The 14,178-nt window shown below is 53.0% G+C and overlaps 1 protein-coding gene across 1 annotated transcript in view; it reads left to right on the forward strand.

Moving 5' to 3' along the window:
* The first annotated feature begins 8,194 nt into the window (after positions 1-8,194).
* Positions 8,195-14,178, forward strand: part of LOC116878913 (keratin, type II microfibrillar, component 7C) — a 6,715-nt gene continuing 731 nt past the window's right edge. The window contains exons 1-8 of the mRNA XM_032876729.1: positions 8,195-8,578; positions 10,207-10,415; positions 11,470-11,530; positions 11,661-11,756; positions 12,340-12,504; positions 12,694-12,819; positions 13,060-13,280; positions 13,975-14,006. Of these exons, the coding sequence (XP_032732620.1) occupies positions 8,195-8,578; positions 10,207-10,415; positions 11,470-11,530; positions 11,661-11,756; positions 12,340-12,504; positions 12,694-12,819; positions 13,060-13,280; positions 13,975-14,006 (1,294 nt within the window). The remainder of the gene's footprint in view (positions 8,579-10,206; positions 10,416-11,469; positions 11,531-11,660; positions 11,757-12,339; positions 12,505-12,693; positions 12,820-13,059; positions 13,281-13,974; positions 14,007-14,178) is intronic.

The raw sequence follows: 14,178 nt of genomic DNA on the forward strand, positions 1-14,178 counted from the left end.
TCAGGGGTCCTGGGATCGAGCCCCGTGTCGGGCTGTCTGCTCAGCGGGGAGCCTGCTTCCTCCCCTCTCTCTCTGCCTGCCTCTCTGCCTGCTTGTGATCTCTGTCAAGTAGATTAAAAAAAAAAAAAAGCAACATTCATTTTACTCAAGAATCTGCAATCTGGGCAGGGACATTTTGGATCTGCAATCCAGAGGGACAGCTCATTCTTCTGTCCCAAGGAGCTCCTGCCCTATCAGGCATCACCTATAGACACACAGAGCCCAGGGCAGGGGGCGCTCCCGCCCTCTGCGGCGCAGACCATGTAAGAGGGAGAGTAAGCTGTCCGAGCCCCCTCAAAGTGCTGACCAAGACACACCTGGGGGTGTTCAGGCATCCAGGGCCCAGAGACCCAGCCCTGTGAGAGTCTTGAAGAAGAGGAGGTTGTCTGTCGGGGTGGCGGGAAGAGTGGCGGGCACATGTGAGGCAGCTGTACCCATGGACACCAAGTGAGGCTGCCAGGGGGCAGGGCTAATGTCACAGGATGCTCAGAGAGGACCATCAGAGGGCTGCCATGACGGGGACTCAGCTTTGGGCTCTATTTAAGGGCCATTCCCAGAGCTTCCTAATACCGTCCACGGAACAGGGAGGTAGCTACCTGCCTGGAGGGCACGGTGGGACACAGTGCCCTCCAGAGTCCATGAACTCCAACAGCTCAGAAGCCTTGCCAGAGAAGGACTTTCAGGAGACAAACAGGAAGAAAACTTGGCCCACAGACACCTATAATTACCCCTTTCCTGTGTTCTTCCAGGAGCTCATCCAACGGCATCACACCCGCACGACGTGCAACCCATTTCACAAACCAAAGCCCTGAGCGTTGAGGCTCAGAGGAGCCTGTCAGGCTGTGTGAGTCACCCCTCTGCCTCAGAGGCACCTCAGAAAAGATGCTCCCGGACTGCTTGAACTGCCACGCTGTTCCACTGGAGGGCACCCTAGCCTGGCCACAGAAAGCACCTCAGCCTGGCACGTGGAAAGCCTCATTCCTCCAGGAAGCCTTCCTAGGTTGATCAACACAAAAGTGTGGCTTCCTTGGCTCTTCCCTGCCTGGATTTTTCACTCTCCCAGCAGCTTCCCTGCGAGCGCTCGGCACACCACGCTGTACCCTCCCTGGGTGGCCAGCAGCTACCACCCCACCATGTGTTCACTTCCTCACAGATCTATGCACCAGGCTTCCCTCCTGCTATTTATTGTATGCCTTGATGGTCTTTGCTCCCTAAAAATCTGCTTCCAAGACACATCTGCCAGGTCACCAAAAGCTGAGAGGAAGGCATCAGAAGGCTCCTTGGCCCAGCCTCCAGAGGCCCCGCGAAGCCCATCTAGCCCATCTCCTAGGCCCTCCCTACTCTCTTTATTGTATCTTCTGTTTTTCTTTCCAACCTCTTGGGCAGAGAGATAAGTCTGTCAGATGCTCCAGTTCTTGGCGCAGTGTCCCCATGAGCCCACAGAAGCCACTCTCTGTTTTGCTCCTCTGTTCCCTTCATTTTGTACTCCTCCTGTCCCTCTCCTCAGCTCAGCCAACGCATGTGAAAATCCTCACACGGGCGCTCACGCCTGGAAGCAGCAGTGTTCGGGGAGTGTGTCTGTTTTATCTACTGACACGGTATGCTTTTGACAGGTTCTAACTCGACACTATGTCATCTATAAGTTTGACACCGACTGTGTGGCTTCCAAGTGCCTTAATCTGCTTTCATCCTCTTCTCCCTGTCTCTGTCCAGTCTGTCACCTGGCTTGCCCCAGCTTCCTCCTGCAGCACACAAGGCCACCATGAACTGTCTTATCCTTGCAGAATGGCTTTCAGGAGGAGGACTAGGGGCTCACAGGGTTTCCACCCACCTAAATTCACTGCATAATGCTTTGCTACATTCCAGAACATCTTTCCATCCCCTGTGCACGGGACACCACCCTCCCGCCCCACCCCCTCCCCTCAAACCCGGTGCATGGGACCCCACTTTCCCATCCCCTATGCACGGGACCCCAACCTCCCACCCCCACGTGCATGGGACCCCACTCTCCCACCTCCCTGTGGAAGAGGTCCCTGTCCCCCCAGCTGCCCACGCACAGTCAGTAACACCCACGGTCTGATCTTCACCATCCCGATGATAGAGAGGCACCTCACGGCTCACGGTTTTCGTTTTCGTCTGCAAGCTTCTAAGAACTGGCAGGGCTCATCCCCGGCTCCCGTGCTCATTGGCCGCTTGGTCTTTCCCTTGGAAGGCTGCTCAGGCTCCAGCTGGCTCCCTGCTGGGTCTCCTGCAAGTCCCCTTCTGTCCCATAGGGTAGATGCTGTGCTTTTCCCAGTCTGTTCCTATTTCCTCCTGCAGTGAACTGGAATTCTTCATTTTGATGTGTTCATGTCAATCATTTTTTTTTTTTTTTTACCTTGTGGTTTCAGCTTTTAGCATTTGCTTGAGAATTCTTTCCCCGGCTCTTGGTTATAAGGAAGTTCTCTCACACGTTCTTCTGTTTGGTTCCTGTCCAGGCCTTCCGATTGCTGGGGGTGTCCCACTCCAGCTGTCCACTTTCTATGCAGTGAGTCTCACCAACTGAAGAAATGGCCCTTTGCTTGTTGCCATGACCTTTAGCAAATACCAAGTTTAGGGGCGCCTGGGTGGCTCAGTGGGTTAAGCCTCTGCCTTCGGTTCAGGTCATGATCCCGGGGTCCTAGAATCGAGCCCCGCATGGGGCTCCCTGCTCAGCAGGGAGCCTGCTCCCCACCCCCCACCTGCCTGCCTCTCTGCCTACTTGTAATCTCTGTCTGTCAAATAAATAAATAAATAAATAAATAAATAAATAAGTAAATAATCTTTTTTTAAAAAATAAAAACAAAAATAAAAAACAAATACCAAGTTTACCTTTTATTAAAGGGGCTGTTTTGTGCTCTCTGTTCTGTTCCAGGGGCCCCTTTACCCATTCCTGTGTAAGTATTACACGTTTTTATTACTGTGGCTCTCTGATCCTCAGACATCTTTGCTTTCCTCTCTCACAACAGACTTTACGATCAGTGGATTTTACTCCTTCGTATAAATTTGAGATTGGTTTTATCAAGCCCCTCAAACGAAATCCAGCTTGAGTTTTTATTGGGTTTGCCTTGTACTTATCAATAAACTTAGAGGGAATTTGTATCTTTGGACTCAGGTCCAGTTATTCCTGAGTATGATATAATTCCACTTAATCAGATGTTCTCGTATGTTTTTCTCATAATAGAGTCTTACTTACACTGCTCTCCAGGATGATCTTGTGAATATTTTGTTGTTCTATCGTAAATCCTTCACTGTTTTTAGCCCTTTTGGAAATGGCATATCTCCACTTTTTCCGGGTTTTTTTCTAACTGATTAGCACCGATCCAGAAAAACACTTGGGATCACTGTAAGTTGACCTTGAAATTCATTGGCTGCTCATCCCATCTTATTATTGGGATAGTTTATCAGTTGATTTTTTTGGTCTTCTATGTAGCTGTGCAAACAATCCCAATTCTCGTCTCATGCTTACGCATATTTATGTCCTGAGCCGGGAATTCCAGTATGTGAGGCATGGCATGGACAGCAGGCATCCTTGTCCTGTTCCCGGCTTTCTGAGCGTGTGTCCGACACTCATCCTTTAGGTGCGACACCCCCCCCCCCCCCCCCCCCGCCCCCGCCGCTCACAAACTCCCCCGGTGCTCACCCACTGGTCCTTGAATATTCCTGGACTCTTCTGCCATCCTCGGCCTGGCACTGCCTCCACCTTCCTGACTTTCCTAAGCCCTTCCCATCTTTCAAAGTCTGGCTCAAGGTTGACCTTTTCCATGGTCTTCCCAGTTGCACCGGCTCACAGAGAGCTCCTCCCTGGGCACCCGAGATAAGACCCACTATGTCCGTTGACAGTCCTTCATGAACTGCCCTGGAAACTATATCTACTACCCATTGAACTTGTGCCTATTTACAGATCTACCTGACTAAGCAGTCAGCTCCTCAAGGACAGGGGTGTACATTAAATTCTCCTTTATACACAGAAGCACAGAGCACTTGTCTAATAAACGGTTCTAGAGCCCACGAAGCAGCCACGTTTCATCAGCTCCTGCTCACAGACCTGTGTGCTGTGAGTTCAAGGCCAGAAGGCATAGCTGGAGGCAGGAAGATTGGAGGACAGGGCAAGCAAAGGCATGGGAGGTGCCCCACCCCAGCTAGGAGGTGGGTACGCTCTCAGCCTCCGCCTCCCGTGTGCCGTCAGGTGCGCCCCCTTACTTCGTCTTCATGGGGCCCAGGAAGCCGATATTCCAAACATGCTTTGCCAATGACAAGACACAGGACTCAGAGATGAGCTAGCTTGTCACACAGCTAGTGGATGTCATTGGCACCCACACTTCCCGGCTTCCAAGTCCTACTACTTCCAGAAGCGGCCTCCCCACAGAAATACTATGTCCACAGCCAGACAAGCAACAAGCCAGGCACAACCCAGGCCAGGACAGTCTCCCTGGATCCACGAATCTCACCTCCTAGAATTTATGTTAAAGAAATTAGTGGAGATGGGCGTTGAGATGTATCTTACAAACGTTCATCATGGAGTCATATATCCAAACTCCATTAAGAAAGGACAGGGGCACCCAAGTGGCTCAGTCCATTGAGCAGTCCATTGAACATCCGACTCTTGACTCTCAGTTTTGGCTCAGGTCAGGATCTCAGGGTCCCAGGATCAAATCCCATGTCGGACTCTATCCTCAGCAGTAAGTCTGCCTGAGGTTTCTTTCTCTCCCTCTCCTTCTACCTGTGCTTGCACGTGCTCTTTCCCTCTCTCTCTCTCTCTCTCTCTCTATTAAATAAATAAATAGATAGATAGATATTTTTAATAAAAATCCATTAAGAAGTGGCGCCTGGGTGGCTCAGTGGGTTAAAGCCTCTGCCTTCAGCTCAGGTCATGATCCCAGAGTCCTGGGATCGAGCCCCACATCAGGCTCTCCGCTCAGCGGGAAGCCTGCTTCTCTTCCTCTCTTCCTTCCTTCTTCCCTTCCTTCCTTCCTTCTCTTCCTCTCTCTCTCTTTGCCTACTGTGATAGGTCTCTGTCTGTTAAATAAATAAATAGGGAAAAAAATCCATTAAGAAGGGACCAAAATTAAAAGCCCCTTCCATATGAAGGCAAAAAGACAGGACAAGAGCATCAGCGGGTCAGCATCCAAGCAGACGGCCAGTGCCCACCAGGAAACCACCATGATGAATAAGGCCAAGGGACTCTCGCAGTCCCAGCAAGGCAGGCAGGAAACAGGACCAGAACAACAGGGCAATCAGTCCCTCCAGGCAGCAAGGATAAGGCAGCCCCCAGGCCGACCCAGGCCAGCCGCGTGAAGGGCAGGCTCAGGGTGCAAGCCTTGGCAATGGACCCAACCTGGGGCTCAACCAGAGCCTTTATAGACCACGGTTGGGGTGGGAGCCAATCCTGCCTGGAGCCCAGGTGGAAGGAAGCAGCCTATTGGGCTGCTGAATCCTTTGTCAGCTTCCTGTCTAAGTGTGTTTTCAAGGGCTCACCCAGTTTGCCATTCTTTTTGTTCTCAGCCACTTACAAATAGGTGCTCTAATTAAGGCTTTCTGATGTGGCCGTGATTGCCTTGTAAAGCTGTTGGGCTGTTTTCTGCTTACTAAGAATGGTACTGCCCAGCCTGTGCACACTGTCCCTCTGCAAGGCTCTGAGGATCCAAGACCAGTCACCTGGTTAGTATGGGGTGAAGGGGGGGCATCTCCCCCTCTAGGCACCCACCCACTGAATCCTCCCAACAGCTCAGCAAGGCATGGTTTGCCATGCATAGAGTACAGGTAGGGAAATTGAGGAAACAAGACTTGCCCAAGGTCACAAAGCTGGTCAGTGGCAGAGCCAGGCTTCAAACCACATCTTTTCATCTCCAGAGTCTCCACTAACATCATCTCCCATCAGGACAGGGCCCTGGGCATGCTCACAGCATCCCTGACCCAAGGAAGTGGCCATGTCTACACAGAGACCCTCAATGAAGCATGCAATTTGATACTGTGCCCATTGGGTTGTGACAGATGAGCAAGGACAGAGGGCAGAGGGCAATGACCAGCGGGGTAACAGAGAAATGCTTCCTGAAGTTTCACCACCTTTCATCCCTCAGCGTTTTATCAAGAAATAAATCCCATGTGATCTTCAGACAACCCACTGAGAACCTTCCAGGTGCTCACCAGTCCCAGCTGAGACAAGAGGAGAGAAAGAGTTGGTTCTTTCTTGGCTGGCTGGCAGATACGTGACCCAGGAAACACTCAGCCACGCCTCCCACAGAAACACTCCAAAATCCCACCAGCCGCTCAGCAAGAATCAGCCTCTCCCTTGCCTGCCAACTTTGCGTTCTTGGGTGTTGCTCACCCCAGAGGTCCCTATCCCACAGCCCATACCCACAGAGCTCCCACTCCACACATAAGAGTCTGTGAAAATTTATTCAAAGGGCCCAAGTGGAGGGGCCGGAAATGTCCCCTGCCCTCCCAGAAAGGACGGGCCCTCTCTCACCCTGGGATGTAAGTGGCTCACTCACCCTGAGAGGAGTAAAGAGGCCAAAAGGTGAGGCCCAGGGAGGGTGCATGGAGGGCTATTTTTAGTCCAGATTGGGTCAGCATCTGCTTGTGGCTGGTTAGTAAACAGGGCCATCAAAGGAGTCATCCTTAAGTACAAAGGCAGTCAAGAGACTTGTTCTTGGAAGGAAGGGTTTACAGGCTCAGCTCCACAGGTTCAAGGCACCTCCTAACTAGGTCCCACTGTCTACCTCCCACAGTCATCCCTGGTCCTAGCCCAAAAAGAGGAGGGGGAAAATCACAACAGCTTGGCTATGGGAACGACCATATGAGCTCCCCACCTCCTCTCACAGTGTGGATCCTCAGAGTGGAGGAAGCAATGTCATTTCAAAAACCGGTGACCTCCCTCCCCTCATCTCCAGCACCTCTCATCCTTCCTGGTTGGGTGGGCACACACCAATATTCATCATTCAGCTTCCCCGCTGGGACACTAAAGGATGGCACATCCCCATATCAGATCCCGACTCAGCCTCGGCACCTTGGGACCTTTTCTCCACCTGTGGCTTCTCCCCCTTGTCCACTGGCCAAATTTTGGCACCCTTTGTGCACACCACCCTCTCCTAACCTCCAAAAACCTCAGGTCTCTGCTGGATTCGCAGAACCCAGCAATGCACAGTTGGGACGTGGTAAGAATTTTCTGAATGAATGAGAAAACGCATGATTACATAAACTAGCCTCCAGATCAGAGACAGACTCCTTTCTTATCTCCTCCCAACCCTATCTGCAACCTACCCCAGTCCAGCTTCAACCCACCTCCAAGCAATCTTCCCTGATTCATCTCTGTAGCTCTGGGTTATTCCACATTCCTGATCCTTCCCCCGAAGTCTCCCAGCAACGAGGCCCAGAACTCTGGAGAATAGCCCCAGTTCTGTCATGAACTCTCTGACTTAGTTTCTCCCATGTCCCATCTAGTGTCCCATAGCTTGTCTTCCTAGGAATACCCAAAGTGCAGAGACGATGCTCCCTCCCAATTCCTTACCCCCACTACCATCCTTGACTAGGCTCTGGGTAGGAACAGGCCAGGAAAGGCTGACACTGACAATGAGAAAGGGACATGCTTTAGAGAGACAGGGGAAGGCAGAGAAGCCTCCTAGAATAACAGATTGTTTGGGACACAGCTCACTGGTTGGGACCAGCAAGCCACCCACCCTGAGGCCAGGTCATGGGTCTGGGACCCATAACCCGGGGATGCCCCTTCCCGAAAAGGATTCTGAGAGTAGGCTCCACCCTAGGTCGCTGCACCCCATTCCCAGTAGTGAGTGCGCGGAGCCCAACTGATGCTTCCAGGACCCCTTCCCTTTCTCCGCTTCCAGCAGCAATGGGAAGGGGAGAGGCAATGAGGAAGCTTGTTAATAGCTTTGAAGATGAAACAGGCCTGTGGCTGCAGATTGTTGACACAGCTACCCTGAAGAGGCAAGCCGGGTTGGCTCTTAAGAGGCCGGGATGATGCCAAGCCAATAAAATGCAGTTATTGTCACTCTGCTGCGCCTTTTAATGCCAGCTACCCCTGGTGCATAAAAGGGCCTGCCACAGCCCAGGGAGCACAAGCTTCCGACTCCGTCCTCGGCCAGCTTCTCCACTGTCCATACACCTTCCTATCTCCAAAATGACCTGTGGCTTCAGCACTGTGGGCTGCGGATTTGGCCCCAGGAACTTCAGCTGCGCCTCAGCCTGCGGACCCCGGCCAGGCCGCTGCTGCATCACGGCCGCCCCTTACCGCGGAGTCTCCTGCTACCGCGGCCTCACTGGGGGCTTTGGCAGCCGCAGTGTCTGCGGGGGCTTCCGCGCTGGCTCTTGCGGCCGCAGCTTCGGCTACCGCTCTGGAGGAGTGTGTGGACCCAGCCCACCCTGCATCACCACGGTGTCTGTCAACGAGAGCCTCCTCACACCCCTCAACCTGGAGATCGACCCCAATGCTCAGTGCGTGAAGCATGAGGAGAAGGAGCAGATCAAGTGCCTCAACAGCAGGTTTGCTGCCTTCATCGACAAGGTGGGTGCCCTTGATCACACCTTTCCTGAATTCCTTCCATGTTCAGGACTCAGGCTGGGCACTGAGAAGGGAGTCGGAGGCCGGCACTGATTTGCCCACAGAAGCCCCTAGTCCATTCCAAAAGGAGAAGTAGCCATACCTCTAGGACACAGACAGAAACAAGATAGCATAAGGAGCTGCCAATCTGATGGGGAAGACAAAAGGAAAACCTAGAAGCAGGAAGTAGAGGCAGAAACCTTAGTGCTGAGAGCTAACATCTCTTCATGAACACAGGGCTGCCAAGTGGGTATTCAATGCCTTTGAAGTCAAATAGATACTGACATGGGAAGGTGGTGCTCCCTATGTCAAGGGCAGGCCCATGAGTGTAACACTGGAACAACGCCACAGATCACACAGAGCTGTTTCTCTGCCAGGTGGTTCCTTGGCTGCTGAGCAGTGGCCAGAGTGCTTGGTCCAAGTCTGGGCCTCAGGATCCAGGGATGAACAATAGCTACAGTCCCCACTTTCTGGGCCTTGTGAGGAGATAAGGTCTGGACACAGCATAAGCCCTCTGCACTTGGCAGTTTCTGTCTCAAGTCTTCAGCCCTCTTCCCCATTGGATTCAGTGGCAGGAGCACGAGGGGACAAGTGAGAAGACTTCAACTAGGAAGTGGCTCTGGGTATGGCAAGGGCTCTCGCTCTCTCTCCAGAGCCAGCCTTGAAAGAAGTCACACTAGAGAGATATCCACCAGGAAGGACCAAAAAACGTCTGCAACTCCTAACAACATGAAACACCAAGGCTAGCATAGGAAAGGACTTACCGGGGTTGTGGTGATGTTTCTAGACAAGGGGATCTGAATGAGGACACAGGTCAGCCAGGCCAGCCTTGTGGCAGGGAGAGGGACGAGCAATTCTCCTGAGGCCCAATAGTCTCTCATCATTACAGTGAGAGACGAGGTCCCCCGTGGGGCAGAGGCTCAGAGTTTGAGTCTTTGCTCTACCACTGTGAGCTCTCAGGCAGTCAGGTACCAACCCTAGGCCTTCAATTCCACATCTATAAAATGAAAGGGCTAGAGCACAGAGCATGCCTGCTAATATCCCAGGTGACTATTATTCTAATTGCATTGTTGTTGTAAGGTTTTAATAATAGGCACAGACTTCATTTTTCACCTTTTGCACTCTGCCTTTCTAAAATGGTCGGCTTGCTCATTTGCACACTGACAATCACACCTGACTTGGTATAGTAGCTATCCAGCACGCGGGCGCCCTTTCATGCCAGGGCTCGTTGAGCCCTCTTCATGAGGCGAGCATTAACCTCCCACTTCACGAGGGAGTGACACGCTGTGCCCAAGGACATGCTATTAACAAGCAGCAGCAGAATCTAGACTCAGCATAGTTTAGCCCTTTCTGTGGCACCAAGTAATTGCCTAGAAAAGACTATAGCGAGCTCTCAGGAAGGACTTCCAGGGGACCCGATTAAGCCCTGGTATGGTTTTGACATAACAACCACCAGGGAGGACTCTGGGTCTGAGGGTGGAAGACGTGCAGGCCCTGGTGCTGGGACCACCACCACCTACCTACCCCCGGCTCCCACCTCTTGCCTCTGATCCTATAAGAAGAGATTCTAAGGCTCTGCCTCTGTGCGGTAGGTGCGCTTCCTGGAGCAGCAGAACAAGCTGCTGGAGACCAAATGGCAGTTCTACCAGAACCGCAAGTGCTGCGAGAGCAACCTGGAGCCCCTGTTTGAGGGCTACATCGAGACTCTGAGGCGGGAGGCTGAGTGCGTGGAGGCCGACAGCGGGAGGCTGGCGTCGGAGCTCAACCATGTGCAGGAGGTGATGGAAGGCTACAAGAAGAAGTGAGTGCCAGAAGGTGCTGGCTCAGGAAAGTGCTTGAAGGAAGCTCCCAGGACAGGGGCGTGTCTGGGACTGTGTCTGGGACTCTGCCTGGGGGTGGGGAAGGACCTATGGGTGGGTCCTGGCCCCTGGGGGATAGAGTCCACCTCACCTTCCCATCAGCAGGTGAAGGGAATGATGTCCTCTCCATCCACCACACCCTTCTCTTAGGATCCCAGAAAAATTACCACTCCTGGTCCCTTTGACTCTAGCCTTCAAAGTCCTGGACATTCTTCTCAAGTTTACTTCTTTACTCAACTCACAGTTTCTAAGTGCCCTACTGGGCACTAGCCAGGGACCAAAAAGGGCTAGTGATCCAGCACCAAAGTGTAGATGTCATGCCTGTCCCTGGGGGGCTCCCAGTCCACTGTGAAGCAGGCATGGCCCAGTCACAGACACAGGCCATCAGTTTTAAAGTGTGACGCACGTTGTGGAGGGTGCCCCCAGGGTCCTATAGGAAGCTGGTGTCAAGGGGTAGCCAGCCTCCTTCAATAACACTCAGCCATGAACTTCCCAGGCCGCCATACTCCCGGCTCTGGCTCTGAGCTGGCCTGCCCACGAAGCAGGAGGAAGTAGCAGACTTAACTCCTGTTGGCTGAGTCCAGGAAGGGAATGACAGAGAGGGAACCCCACCACACATAGCAAAGCCAGGGGCAAGGGGCAAGGGGCAGAAGAAAGGAAAATGCAGACCGGAGTGCAAAAAACATGAACCTCCCACTCCCCTACCCTATGCACACACACGCACGCGCGCAAACACACACACACACATGCACACGCTGAACTTCCAGATCCTGCCTTCCCATCGGCACTGAGAAGCTCAGGGATGATGTGAGAGTGGGTACTTCAGCTCTCTGGGGTACCTCAGTAGGCCTGGACAGGCAGCCTGATTTGGTCCTGCCCCATTTCTTTTGGATGCAAGGGGACAAGCAGGGAGAGGGTCAAGCTCATTTGCATGCATGCTTCACGGCCAAGTTGAGAGAGGCTCAGGCACGGTCTTGTCCCTCCCACCTACTTCAGGTATGAAGAAGAGGTTGCACTTCGGGCCACAGCAGAGAACGAGTTTGTGGCTCTAAAGAAGGTGAGTGCCCGAGGCCCAGCCCCACCCTGAGTCCTTGGCCACCCCGTGCTCACTGCCCCACCACACTCCAGCCAAGCTCTCACAATGTCCTGAGGACAGCCGGCCTCACAGCCCCTTGAACCCCACACAGGAGGTGGACTGCGCCTACCTCCGCAAGTCAGACCTGGAGGCCAATGCAGAGGCCCTGACTGAGGAGATTGACTTCCTGCGGCGTCTGTATGAGGAGGTGAGGGGGCTCTCGACCCTGGTGGGCATCCCCAACCCCCTGCCTAGGCCCCCAGAGGCCTGCTGACATGGGGACCCAGGCTTGAGGATGGAGGATTGCAGGAGAGCAAGGAGAGGGAAGAAGGGAGGCAGAGGAACGGAGAACTGAAAAAAGCCAAGAGAGCGCAATCCCCAGGACAGCTGTGGCTTGGGAGCGAAGCCCACACAAAGCATCACATAGCCTCAAACCGCTTTCTCTGGCAGCCAACAGACTTCCTTCCTGGAGTCTGGTCAGGAGAATGTGAAACAGATCTGATGCAGGGTCTGGGCCCCCAGGAAGCACCCACAGCGAGCTGGTGGTGGGGGCACAGCCTAGGCTCACCTGGGGCTAATTATCCCAGAAGCAAGCATTTGAAAAGTGGTTGTGTCTTCCTCTAGAAGGAATTTCTTATCTGTACATAAAGTCACACAATTTCATCAGAGAATTATCTGCTCCACACCTGAGACTTCAGCTCCAAATGGGCTAAAGAGATTATAGGCATCAGCATGGGAATGTGAGGAAAAGCCTAGATAATGTGCTGTTTCTTCTTCCCCTACTCTCACAGGAGATCCGCGTTCTCCACGCCCATATCTCAGACACCTCAGTCATCGTCAAGATGGACAACAGCCGCGACCTGAACATGGACTGCATTGTGGCCGAGATCAAGGCTCAGTACGACGACATCGCCAGCCGCAGTCGGGCTGAAGCCGAGTCCTGGTACCGCAGCAAGGTGAGGAGCCCAGCTCCCTCTTCCCAGGATCCCAGCAGGAGGGAGGCTAAAAGGGCTCTGGTCTTTGTCTAAGTGGGATGGACAAGGGAGGGACAGGCAGCTGTCAGGACATGATAGCAGATGTGCAAGTTGTGGGAAGCAGTGGGATAACATGTCCTGAGTCTCAGGAGCATCTCTGCTTCCCCCCAGTGTGAGGAGATGAAGGCCACGGTGATCCGGCACGGGGAGACGCTGCGCCGCACCAAGGAGGAGATCAACGAGCTCAACCGCATGATCCAGAGGCTGACGGCTGAGGTTGAGAATGCCAAGTGCCAGGTAAGAGTCGCCTGGGGCCTCCCCAGGTCATACAGGCCATGTGTGTCCCCAGTGGATCTCACTATTCATGCTCCAGCCCATCTGCGCGACCACGTCCCTGGTTGTGGTCCCTGGGAGAGACTCAGCTAATGAAGGGAGAGGCCTGCTCTTGGGGTGTTCCCAGCTGGGGGTAGGGCTGAGACAGGAAATGGACAGAGAGACCTGGGCCATGACCCACCTTGTTCTTCTCTGGGTCCCCAGAACACCAAGCTGGAGGCTGCAGTGACCCAGGCTGAGCAACAAGGCGAGACTGCTCTGAGTGATGCCCGCTGCAAGCTGGTGGAGCTGGAGGCCGCCCTGCAGAAGGCCAAGCAGGACATGGCCTGCCTGGTCAAGGAGTACCAGGAGGTGATGAACTCCAAGCTGGGCCTGGACATCGAGATCGCCACCTACAGGCGGCTGCTGGAAGGCGAAGAACAGAGGTGGGGGCCCAACCCTGCTGCCCTAGGAATTATACTTGCATAGATCTGCCCACTTTTGATTCCTCCATATCTTAGTCAGTCCTCAGAACTGACCCCAAGCTAGACCCTGGGGTCTTGGAATCCCAGATCTCAAAAGAATGGAACTTGGACATAGTATACCGAGGAAAAAAATGAAGGTCAGTGTCACTGTGAGGTCTAGAGTTGCAGAGAACCCAGGTCCTTGCTAGGATAGAACCTGGACACCCATTCTCTCAGTTTAGAACATCCTCAAGTCATTCCATCCCCTAGTCTTGCAAGATACACTCCCTGCCTGGTTTCTAGGAGGTCACCTTGCCCAAAGATAGAGTTGCTGACCAAACTGTGACCTGGCCTCATGTGACTGCCCAAGAGAACCTTCCCCTTCCTAAAGCTGAACCTATCCAAGTATGCCACGTATGGCTGTTCAGGCTGGACACTGCACAAAGGCAGCCACCTGAGGAGCAAATAAGAGGTGAAATCCAGCCCATACTCTTCTTGCCAAATAGGGTGGCCTGGCATTGCTGCAATTGCCAGAAAGGTACTTTTTAAAGTTAGGCAAAGCCATAAATATAGGCCAGAAATACACCTGAGATGATCCATTCCAGCATAGAGGAAATCTGAGAATCTTATTCTGACTTCTTATCTCTTCCCCTTTCTTACCTTTTTCCCCACTCAGGCTGTGTGAAGGTGTTGGAGCTGTGAATGTCTGTAAGTATCTTGAGCCCTGAAAAAGAAAATTTTATGTTAGGCAACAAGAATTTTCTGGCTATGAGTGTATAGAAACACTGTGTGTGTGGAGCGGGGGGGGGGGGGGGGGGAAAAAATAGAACTTGAAAAAAAGAGGGGGGGGGGGGGGGGCAGGGGGAGGGGGGGGTGTTCT

Source organism: Lontra canadensis, unplaced genomic scaffold, assembly GCF_010015895.1.
Source record: "Lontra canadensis isolate GAN:19392208 unplaced genomic scaffold, GSC_riverotter_1.0 scaffold59, whole genome shotgun sequence".
In the NCBI taxonomy this organism is placed as follows: Eukaryota; Metazoa; Chordata; class Mammalia; order Carnivora; family Mustelidae; genus Lontra; species Lontra canadensis.